The sequence below is a fragment of the Melospiza melodia genome, chromosome 5 (assembly GCF_035770615.1).
Source record: "Melospiza melodia melodia isolate bMelMel2 chromosome 5, bMelMel2.pri, whole genome shotgun sequence".
NCBI classification, from domain to species: Eukaryota; Metazoa; Chordata; class Aves; order Passeriformes; family Passerellidae; genus Melospiza; species Melospiza melodia.
In genome coordinates, this window is record NC_086198.1 from 79294299 (window position 1) to 79306837 (window position 12539).

Consider the following 12539-nt stretch of genomic DNA (forward strand, 5'->3'; position numbering starts at 1 on the left):
TTTCAAGTATATCACAGTCTATGTTTATGGTATATATTGTCATGTGTAACTAAATGCTTGCAATGGGAATAAAAGGCATTTGTTCTTTTCCAGGAGGATGGTAAAAATTGAATGACTGAACTGATTTCTCTATATTGTTTTATCATAATTTTTATAATTTCTCTTTACTGTTTTATCACCCAAAGGTGTCAGTAATTCATAGCTAAAAATCTATTAGTTTTTAAAATTCTGTGTCCATGTTTGGCTGCTTTTCATTGTGTTACTAAGTGGTAGCGTGTTTCTGACAGGGTATTGTTTGCTCATAGAGAATTACCAGACTGCTGCTTGTCTGCTCAGTTTTAGTGTTGCTGTTTGGCTAATCAGAAAATTCTGGACAACTGCTAGGTAATCTATAAGAATCTTAAAGTTCTAATGATGCTGACATGTAGCTGGCAATGCTACAAAAATAAAAGAAAGACAAGCTAGAGAGGGAGATATTGTGATAGTTGAACTATTGAAAAAAGGAAGGTAGACTTTTGCTGGTCTTCTGAAGGTTTTAAGCTTCTTGGTTTGAAGGTGAGGTAGTTCTCCTACCCACCCAGGCTGCTATTGTATCAGTAGGACAAATAAAAGACAGAGCTTGTTTTATACAAAGCAACTTACTGCTGAACTCATATCTATATCCAAAATGAAACTTTCAGATTTCAGTTTAGAAATTACATTTGTAAAAGATGGTACTGCATACTAAAAGTCCATCAAGGACTTCTGTGTGATGAGTATGTGGAAACATGTATTTAAATGTGGAAATAACTGGACAGAGAAGGGGTTTCTTCTAGGAATGGTTTTTTCCCTGTGTGCTCTGTACAATAGAGGGGCACAGTCCCTGTGGATAGCAGGATATTCTGAAGAAGCCTTTGCCTTTTCCTCCCAGAAGTGTCATGAGAGCTTTTGTTTGCTCTCCCAGAGCCTTACACGCTACCCCTTCATTTCTGTATGCAGGTAATAGTGTCCCACTGTGGAGTAAAATGCTGGCAATGAATAATGATATCTCTGCTCTTGCTGTGAACAAAACCACCTCCTAGTTATCAGGGGTTTGACTAAGAAAAATAACTAAGGGATGAAATTGAGTCTTGGAGGGGCTTTAAATGATGCTGGTAGAGACTGTGAGCATGTAGACATCTGTAATAGCTCCATTTCAGTATTTGAATTCCTCAATGTCACTGGACACCCAGCTAAACCTCATTGTCCAGCCACCAGAATAGTAAAGCCATCATGATGTTCAGGAAACACAAGTTTCCAAGCATGTGGTACATGACTTGGCAAGAGATCAAGATGAAGATTTGCATCAGCTCAACAAACAATGAAAAATCCAGCTCCCAAGATAGTACCAAAAACCCCAAAGCAAAACCAAAACAAACTGAAAACCAGCAGAGCTTAAACCAGTCATGTTACAGCAAACTAAAAGGAAAAGTGAAACTCTTCTTTGCTTATAATATGGAGTAAGTGTTAATCTATTGCACTGGGATTCTTCTGTCCTAATAAGTAGAACGTGGATTGATCCTCACTGATTGTGTAGCTAAGCAGGCTTAAGTATTTTTGGGTCTGTTAGTAATTTATATTTATATGTTATTCTTTTTATATATTATTACATATAACATATATAATAACATCATTAAGAACAAAGAACAAAATAAATATAAATAAATATATATTTATATATTTGTATATACATTTATATGTTATTTGTATATGTTATTCTTGTGTCAAATCTATGCTTTAAAAAATATTCATGGGACAGTCTCCTAATGTTTTTGAGTGAAGCAAAAACCCTGGAAAAGTCTGGGTGGATCAGCAAATATATTTTGAGTGTATCGGTTTGGATGGTCAAATTTAACACATGTGGTGTTTCACATTTGTTTCTTGCCATTGGATGCATGAGTACATAAAACCCTACACCCAAGAGATAGTTTTTAAGCATGCCCACTTTTTACAAATGTGTTTTTAGTGACTGAGTTCACTGATATGTTGTCTTCTGATATTTACAGTTGAGATTTTTATTGTTATATGACCTTTTAATTGTTTATTAGTGGTTTTTAACTTACTTTAGAGAACTGTATTCTAAGTTGCAAGATGCATACAAATGACCAGCAGTCATTATGGCATTACAGTATTAGAGTACAGCAGATACTGTTGCATTCTAATAAACATGGGACACATGATATTGATTTTTTGGCTATAAATAAATTTGTAGATGCAAGAGGGAGAGCAAGAACGAGAATTTGTTTTTCTTGCACATAGCCTTTTGGTGGCATGCATTTAAAATGCATGGAGGGCACTTATGGAAAGTAAGGCTAGTTTGTAACCATTCTGGATATCAACACACCATGGAAGACATCCTGAAGGTAATTATAAAACCAACATTTCATAAGCACCCTGCCAGTATTTAACTGACAATTATTGTCTCTGGTCTGGGTTTCCACTTGGTATCATATATAGTGACTTCATTAACGGACAATGGTTTGAGAATGTAATTGTGGAAAACCTCAACAAATGGCTTCCAGAGACATAACAGAAATATAACTTATCAGAGTTTTTATATAATTGTTTGCAGTAAATCAATACTTAGATTAGTGCTTCCAGTGGTGGCATAGATGATCTAGAAATAACTTAATTTGGTTTTGATTCAAGAAAAATCAATTATATAATTAAAAAAGGGTTGAGCATCTAAAATTCTTAAGCCAGAAAGCAGACAAGAGTACTCAAGCTCTTGAAAGCAATTTCTGCAGTGTCCCTTGCATTTTAATTTCTTTTTCAAGAACATTTATGCAAGATATTAATTTTGCTTGGGTTTTGGGTCATCCCTAAAGTACATGTATATTCCTATATGACTTCACTTGGAAATTGTCTTGGCTAATAATTCCTCATGTCTACTTGCCAGCCAGCTTGCAAGGCAAGTCATAAAGAGTGAGATTACATTTAGTAGAGCTCTGCCTTTTTAAGGGAAGTGTGATGTGAGAGATGGGAAGTGTCCTTAAATTTGGTTATATAAAGAATCCTCTGTGCTCTGATTGGTTGGTCAAAGCCAAGGCTTGTTCCATGTTGCTTTCTAACAATTCCCACATCAGCCACAGGCCGATAATTCTGCACTGCTCAAACTGGATCTGCAAGTGCTGGTGTAAGTATTGCACCTCGACTGATTTGGAAATTATGTATTAGAGATGTGGTGTCTGCATACCCAGAGAACTTGCCTCATTTCCCCCAAAGGAATACTGTGGGCTTCACTCACATTCAGTACTGCTTTTTAAAAGTGCAAATATAGTTGAAAGAAAACTCTCTCATGAGAGCTTGGTGCATACAAATACACACCTGAGTAACTAACTTGAATGGATTGTTGCTGTCTGAACTAGATTCACATAATGACAAATGCCTTAATAAAAAGAAATGCTTTGATACAGCACTTCATCTTTCTGAATTTCAAAGCACTGCAAATTTGAGTATACACATGTGTAAATAACCATAGAAATCTACCTGGAATGTATAATAAAGATTCTTTTTATCCTAGTCAGTGCTTGCATGTATTTCCTTTCTGATGTAACTCCTAGAAAAAAAAGGCTTTTGGAAAATGAAAGATGTGAATTAAAATGGAGAAGATATTTCTTCATGGGTCCATAAGGTTTTTTTCTTTGATGTTATACAAACCTGGAATGAGGCTGCTACTTCAGACTGTTTCTTTTTGAATACCAATATTACTATAAAATCCAGTTCCTTAATTTCCTCTCCTCATATCCAGATAATGGAAATACATTTATTTCTATGAAATAGAGAATTTTATTTATATGCTTATGTGATTTTATTTTTCCTTTTTTCTTTCTCAATAGGAAGATCCTGCCTTTAAAAGGGAAAGTGCACCTCTTCTCTAGATCCTGTAGAATGATTTTATGGGCTCCATTTTAAATTTTATTGACTGAGGCAGCTAATGCTTCTTGAAACTGCTTCAACAGTTATTCTGTTGAACTGTTGGTGGAGGGTAAATTGATTAATCTGAGTTTAATCCTTTCAACAGCTATACAATGGGTTTCACATTGAAGAATTTTCAAGGTACTTAATTATTTCAGTGACTTAGATCAGGGCTGGTAATTCTAAAGTTAGTTTCTACTTCTTTGGGATTATGAGTATGAGAGAGGAAACTCTCTTGCCTCTCAGCTAATTGCACTGATGTAGGTGAATGTAGGAGCTAGAAGGATCTGGGCTGTGGTTTGTAAGTCTGGGAATGTCCACTGAGGAAGGATTTTTCTATTACTGAAAGTGATTGGGAGAACAAGGTGCTTGCTTGCTTACAGGGTCAGCAGTTTTGTTCCTGCTTGAAAAATTGTCCTTAGATGAGGAAAGTTTTCACCATTTTTGTCTTGAATTTCTTTGTTTTTTAGGGAAAGCTATAAGGAAGCTTGTGCGCAAGGCGACTCTGGTGGCATCTAGAATCCTCAGATTTCCTTGACTGAATCCATCTGGGTTTAGCCCTAAATATAGTAGACAAGCTGCACTGCTTGCACTGATAAATTATATCTTCCAAATGATAGACCAAGGTACAGTCATGTATACTAACCGTTTTTGATGTCATTTGACTCTTGATTCTGTTGCTTTTTGGGTAGCTGTGACACTACAATCTGTCCCCACTCTTGTGGACTATCTTTTCACCAGTGCTCTTAAAAAAATATATTAAAAGAGACTTCTGGCCTGGTTCTGGCATTTGATGTTGACAGGTTTTTATGAGTCTGCAGCTTGGTGGGAAACTCAGCCTCTCCTGAGGTTCACAAACTTGCCTTCAGTGGCAAAATAATGGGATTGTTGCCAACACAACTTTATTTGGTTCTACTACCCACGGAAATATGCAAACGTAAATCAAAGCTTCCTTTTTGACACATAGTGTCATTTTAGTCTGTATACTCAACAGTTGTACAGTGAAAACAGACTATGTTCTAATCAAGCATAGATTTTGAGTATAAAATAACACCTCTCTTATCCAAAGGAAAAAATAGATCAGTAAGTACTATTCTAAATGATAGTTAATAATTAGGTTTCTAGATCTGCTCTGGTATCTCAGCTAGCTGTTGGAATGAAAAAGAAATCTTAGTGCCAACTGGCTGCTTTATGAGGTCAGAACTTCTCTTTGCTTTTTTGTTTTAGGTGGGAAAATATTCTGTCTCCTGAGTGGGTCTTTCCTGCACTACAGTGACATAACTTTCATAATACAGAATGTTTAAAGATGTTTTTGGAGTGGTACTATTAGTTCACATTTTAAGACTTTGGTATCCAATAGAGTATATCCCTCTATTCGGATTTTCCATCACATCTAAAAATTAAGACTGATTAAAGGGGGAGTTTAAATGTTTTAAATGAGAATGACATTGGTTGAATATTAATCCAGTTGCACAGACTGTTACAATTTTGATTTTTGTCTAGTTTAGGTATTGAGTTGGTAGAGTTCAAAGCTGTCTTTTCTTTTGCCCAAAGACAGGATATGTTTTCTGTGTGTACCTTCCTGGTTCTTTTGTGCTCCTTGTTGGGCTGCAGCTGTTTGCTGCCTCCACCTTTAAATGCTGGGCTTTATCCTTATTTTGGTGTTGTGCTCAGAGAACAAATCCTTCCAGGGGTTTCTTCCTAGTGCACTAAGGACTAGAGAGAGAATCTGGGCTCTCCAGTGGACGCCTGATCAGACTGGCTGGTGCCTTTGGCCCCTGTGAATGTCCCTGTCTTGTCCCATAGCTGGGCACAGTAAAAGGTCATGCTCAATTTGCGAGTTGCATACAGCTTGGAATTTGCTGTATAATGTCTGTGGTCTGTTGTCTGGCAAAATAACATTAGATTTAAAGGATGGGTGTCTCTGGTGTTCAGCCTTGCAAAATTGGTCTGTAGATCATTGTTGTTTTGACTGTAATTGTTTTGAAAGGCATGTACTTGCTGGGAGGTTAATGAAAGGTTTCAATAGTTGTGCTGTTTAATTCGTACCATACAGGAAATAATTGGAGAATATGCCTATCTTTTCAACTAACAGCAACAGATCACACTTTGGCACACAGATAATTGATAAATTTTATGTGTGTATCATTAGTGGACAGGAAGATGACTAAATTTTTTTTTTTTTTTTGCTGGGTTGTGATGCAGTCTTTGTTGACATACAGATGGCTGTAGTGGTCTGTGTCAAATGCTTCCTTACCTTGTCCACTGCCAGGTTTTTGTGATAAGTCTTTATGTCTGTTTTATATCTATCTATCCAACATCTGGGCAAAACATTTGAATCATAGAATCACAGAATGGTTTGGGTTGGAAGGGACCCTAAAGATCATCTAGTTCCAACCCTCTTGTCATGGGCAGGGACACCTTCCATTAAAAGGTGAATGAGGTAAATTAGTTTTAGTTCTAGGAAATTCGGATGGTATTTTACAGTGGGTTTATGAATATTGTGCCTCTATCTTTATTTGCAATCCTTAGGAAATTTCTGACTGTCAGTAAAATATTTTCAGAACAGAAAAGGCCATGAGAAAAGTTCCTTTTTAAGAGAAAAAGTGGGTACCGCATTGGAAATATGTGGGGGCTGGCAAGAAAATGAAAGCTAACTATGTGCTTTTTCATGAGGCTCTGGAGTTTGAATGCCTGCTCTGGACGTGCTGGATATGGACAGGCTGTTCTCCAGCCCCTGATAAATGAGAGAAGAGAGGATGGCTGAGGTTCTCCTTTACCCCATATTGCACCAAGACTCAAGCATGAAGAATTTCTGTTAGCATAGATAGTACTACAACAGTAGTGAAATGCTGAAGGTGGTTTTAAAATCCAGCTAATAAGTGAAAATTTTAATAGTCACTAATTGCAGTATTTAGAAATACCTGAGACCCAGCAACATTGCTACTTTTAAATGAAAAACATGTTTAATGAAGTTAAGCAGTGAAAAGTTGGAAATTTGCTCATGTTTTTTGTCATCTGCTTTTGCATTTGGCTGTATAATCACTGATGATTTTATGTTAGCTTTGTAGTCACTAAATGAATTAATTATAGAAAGATGTGTTGAAAAGTATCAATGGCAGTTTTTTTCTGTGATTGTTTTTCAGAGCTTGATCCACAAGGTTTCCCTTTATTTGAAAGGTCTTCAATATAACGGAGCTTTTAAAATGAAGCTCAAGATGCTCCAGCTGCGTATTAGCTGGAGTTAAAATGTGATTATACACACATCATGTTATTGGCTCCAGTTCTTCAGTGTTGATAAATATCATGGGAATCAAGTAGGAGAGGATGCAGATTTCAGGTGTTCATTGGAAGAAATTTCTAGGTTGATTTGGGAGAGGATTGGCTGTTCTGATGTAATAAGCACGCACTGAGACACATCTTCAAGTGTAAAGGAGAGAAATTTTGTGTTGATGTTATTCTGCTTTGCTCTATAAAAGCAGTGAATATAGCAGTGTTTTGTGGTGTTTGCTTTGGTACTGGTTCATTTTCTCTGCCTGCATGCCTGTCTGGAAGCAGAACAAGCATGGATAGCAGCTCAGGGGCTGGTTCTTTAGCAGCAGCTCATGGATGGGAGATACTAGCATGGTACTAGCATGGAACCATCCCTGAGCACTTCTCCCTGTGCTGCTGTTCAGGCTGCTGAGCTCTCCTGACAGGGTGCAGGAGTACTGGAGTTCATCTCCTGATGTACTGGCACAGCAGCACCCTGCATTGCTGCATCCCCAGGAGACAGTGTGATCAGTGACCACACTCCTTTGCAGGGCTGTAAATAAAGAAATTATGGGTTATAAATACACTTCAGAGGACACCACTGCACCTTTAGGGCTGTGGTTATAAATCCAGTTCAGGAGGAGATCACTGCTTAGCCCTCTCTTGCTCTTTCAAAAAGACCTTTTCATTTTCCTGTGTTACAGAGAAGGTGCTGACTCAGTGTTGTAATGTACATTTAAAGATTCCAAGAACCCAGTGTGCTGTCACATGTCTTTCATCTGCAGTGCTGTGGGTTTTGCCATTCAAATGTACTGATTTGATAACTAATGAATTTACATTTCTGGCAATTTACAAGCTTTGCACTTCTCCTTTGTTTTAAAAGTGAAATACTTGGAATTTCCTGGGGGAAGTAGATATTTCTGACCTTTGAAGAAAACACAGAAAAGCTTATAACCAGTATAGTATTATTTATATTAAATTATATTGCTATACTTGATTTTAGTGTTTTTTTTTTTTTTTTTTTTTTTTCTGTTAGGGTTGTATTTCTTCACCTATTGATGTAATGAAGTCATTAGAAAGTTTACATTGGAACAGCAATTAATAAAAATTAGTTTACATATTAGCATATAAAAAGTTATCTGCCACTTACTTGATGGGAGAAGTAACAATTGAAGAATTAATGTGATGACTAGATAGTACTTGTGCTTTTCAAAGTTTTAAATACTGTATGAGAAAAATTTTAAAAGTGACAGTTGGTTTCAATAGCTGATGTACCCTCAATATATTTAGAACTCTGAGCAACAAAGCTGATATCTGCCTTCACAAGTTGTGTAGGGTCTTTGCACATTTTGTGTTGCAGGTAGTCTGGACATTCTCTGGCTCAGACTAAAATATGAAAAAATGAGCAGATTATGTATTTTGCAGTTATTTTTAATCCCACTTTGAATTTTTTTGGTCAGATATTTGTCAGTATAGTTTACCTTGTTTGCTTTAATAATCATAGTTAATATATTGTTGCTCGATTGCAATGAGGATATATTTATTTTCTGAATATTACAGAGATTCAGACTAAAGCATATGATCAATAAACAGGTAATAAATAAAGTGAAATGAACAAACAACAGAAGTGAAAACAGAACAGAAAAAAAACCCAAACCAAAAGCCCTCTCTCAATCTAAAATTGAAAAAAACCTCAGGTCAACTTCTCTCCATTTCCTAAACAAAATCGAGGCACACAGATGAAGTAGTGTATCCTTTCTATAAAAGGTCTGATTCTGGAAATGGGTGTTCAGGGGTCACTGAGCTCTACTTTCTAATGCTATCAGAATATTCTGCTGAAAGGAAGAAAAACTCCAAACCCTAAAAGGATTGTTGAAGGAGATCTGCATTCTTTCTGTTAAATTTATTTAGAGATTTAGGATATGTTTATTCAAGTTTTACCCACTGACCTTCATGACTGATAAATTTGCAAACAAGCATTTTGTGTACAAGGTAACTGCTTTTGTCTCTGTTAAGCCTGCTGAACAGAAAGGGCTATGTTTAAATCATTAGGATGTCTATGCATATATTCTTCAGTGTTTGCCAGCATTTTCACCGATCCTACAACATCAGTAAAAGGCTGTATAAGCTCACAATATCCTGTAACAGTCTATGTTTACTGTGTATTACAAACAATTTTCATGCTGCTTCTGCTGTGGTAAAATTGGGATGCTGTGATCCTACTCAGAAAAAACTGGGTGCCCTAGGGGCACTGAATTACAGATTGGTGTTCATTCACATTGCTCTGTATATCAATTAATTCTAATTTAAGCATAAAACCTGCTAACAAAAACTTGCCTTTTAATTAAGAAGTAACAGAAGGACCAGGTTAAATAGTGGGTCAGTGCTAAGTCTGAGCCATTGAATACTCTGTGGTATTTGTGGGGGTTTTTATGGACTTTTTCAATTCCTTTTTGTTTCCAAGGGTTCTTGCTCTTCTCTTCGAGTTTCCAGAGTCCCATGGCAATAGTAGCTCCTGTGGAGCACCAGCTGGGGCTCCTCACAGCCTCCCCTGCTGGCTTTTTTCTGATACCTTCTTGGCACCAGAGCTGGCTGAAGCCACACTGTTCTTGGGACACTCTCCTTGAGTCAAGCTGTTCTAACACCTGGTGTCAGTATGTGGAAGAAAAGCAAAAGAAAACAGAAATTGTGGGTGTGGAGAAACAAGAAGGCAGTCATTACATTGAGCACTGTGTCAGCTTGCTGCTTTGTTGCTGCTGCACTTGCAGCAGAACAGAAGCTCAATATGCTTATTGATGTCTTTCAAGGACTACAAATCCCTATCTTCTGTGTCTGTTGTTTAATTCTTAATAATTTGTAATAAAATATTCAGCAATCTGGTCCATGGAACAATACTTAGCTGATCTGTTTTCTCTGCAGCAGAAAACTAACCCAATCCCAAACCTCATCATATGCAGATATTATAGTTACATAGCTCACTGAATTCTTCAGCAGATTTTTCTATTTGTTTCCTGCTGATATGACCAGTATTATATTGGATTTTAATCCAGCTTGTGGAAAACCATTTGATAAACAAAAGTGTTATCTAGGAAAATGAGCCTCATTTTATCAAAACTTTTATCAGCACTTTTATCAAACCTAATAGGTATGGACCTCCCAATAGAATAGCTATAGGCAGGGAAAGAAAAGACTGCTGTGGAGATGTAGTTGATTAAAATGTTTTGGTAAAGAATCCTTAATTATTTTAAAGAAAGCCACAGGGTCCTTTCTCCTGCGCTGATAAGAAACTGAGAAGTTTTCATATTGCATTCAAATGTGTGATGTGAAATGAATTAGTTATTAGCTATATCTCCTTGGGGCATGTGCACTATAAATAGCTTTTCCAAGCCTGTGGCTTTATTCTGCTCTGCTCTGTATTCTGAAATTCAAGACCAGAGAGACCAGAGTAAAATGCCTTCATTCAGCTGCAGTCTGAAGCAGTGCACATAATACAGTTTTGGATTTTGCAGATCAAGGTTTATTTATTTTTGTGGTACACAAGAAACAGAGGACTCCCTTCATTCACTAACCCCTCATTTTTCAGAATCCCAGGCAAAACAAAACACTTGTTGTTTCTATTTCATCTGATTGTTGCCAATCACAACAAGGGAGAATCTACGTTTACTTTTTGGGCAAGATTTATAATAGCATTGGTTAGGGTGCAAAATGGCTTTTTACTTAGGTCTGTGAAAAGCCCTTCCTGGGAAGCCAGATATTGGCTTTAAGCTTTGCTATAGTTGCAAGTACAAATGAACTGGGGCCATAAATTAGTTCACAGCTTTGGACTTTGAAAAACAGTGTGATTATAAACCCAGAAGCCTGTGCTCTTCTTTGTGCTACATGAATTCTGGCACATTGTTCATCCTGAGGTTTCTTTTGTGAGAAGTAAGGCCACTGTCCTTGCATAAAACCTACCCTACTTTTACATTAACAAACCCAATGGTCTGCCCAGCACAGCTCCTTGCAGTTACCAGAATGTGAGGGTGTTAAAATTGCCATGAGCTTTGTTCTCTGCCTTTTCATTCAAAATCCACAGAAATCCAGGATTATACCTACCCTATGTGTTACTCTTTCACCATTCCAGATAGGAAAGGGATCACTGTAAGGAAACTCCATGTTGATGTTTATAAAAACTATAGCTACTTTTTTTCAATAACAATTTGAACAAAATAACAATTTGAAATAACAATTTGAACAAAAACACTTTTCACCATGTTTTGAGCATTTTCTTGAATTTTTTACGTCTTCCAGGACTATTGCTAGTTGTGTTAGTCTAGACTACAGCAGTGAAGGGTTCTGTGGCAGGCTCTGCCGTGGCAGCCAGGCTGCTCATACTGCCCTTGGAGTTGTGAACATCAGGTGAAGGGTCTGAGTGTGTTCAGCAGCAGCAGCCTTGCCTTCTCTTTTGGGTAGCAGTGACTTTCACATGAGGTGAGAGGAGTTTGTGAGTCAATTGTGCAAGGAGACATCCCCAAAAGATTCAGCTGCTGACCTATGCCTTCCAGTATTGCTAGGTCCTCAGTAATGCATCATTTTTTAGTCCTCTTTGATGTGTACACAGTTAATGGGTCAGTGTTAGCTGTTTAAACCTCAAAAATATGGGAATGCCTGTGCCAAGTGACCCAAGTGACACATAGAGGTTTCCAAAAACATGTGATGCAGCTTCTGATTTGAAACACAGGGTCACAGAGTTCTTCAGTATGCAAGTCATAAGTTCCTTGGCCTGAAGTCACCTAGTTCTGACTTAATTCTGGTTGATGTGGACTCAGACTCTGAGTGAATCTGTGGAGCATCCTGAGCTATAGATGTGTTCAGATTCTTTGTGAATTCCTGAACCTTTGTTGAGCTGTGTGTGGAGATGACTTGTGAGTGTCCACCTTGTTTGCTAATGCTATAGAAGAAGGGAAGAAAATGTCCGGGAGTGAAGTGAATACTCTGCCTGTGAAGAGGCACCTTGGAAACTGAGAGCCTTCAGTTTCAGGCTTAAAAGCAAACCTGGGACTTTGAGCATCCCTGCTGTCAGCTGAGACCCCAGCCTGGTAGTGATGGACCATCTGCCAACAGGGTCTGTGCTACCACCACAGCAGCTCTAATGTCCTGTACCAAATGCTCTCCCGGCCATTTCACACCAATTGCAGTTGTTTGTCATGCTCTGTGTCCCTGGTCTCACTGGAGTGTGGCACTTTGTGGCATTGCAATATTTTTCCATCTTGGTACCTTGAAGTTCAAATTACTTCCATGCACCCAGGGCCCAAGAACTGAGTCAGGAAGAAAATAAAAAAGGTGAAGGATGGCCTTTGAGTAAGTAGCTG

General features: G+C 37.6%; 1 protein-coding gene across 9 annotated transcripts in view; it reads left to right on the forward strand.

The window, feature by feature from the left end:
• Nucleotides 1–12539, forward strand: part of PPP2R2C (protein phosphatase 2 regulatory subunit Bgamma) — a 187745-nt gene that overhangs the window by 98248 nt on the left and 76958 nt on the right. For 2 of the 9 annotated variants that reach the window (XM_063157591.1, XM_063157592.1), the window contains exon 2: nucleotides 4407–4562. The exons of the other annotated variants lie outside the window; for them this stretch is intronic. In XM_063157591.1, the coding sequence (XP_063013661.1) occupies nucleotides 4550–4562 (13 nt within the window). In that variant the 5' untranslated portion in view covers nucleotides 4407–4549. The remainder of the gene's footprint in view (nucleotides 1–4406; nucleotides 4563–12539) is intronic. 9 annotated transcript variants of the gene reach the window in all.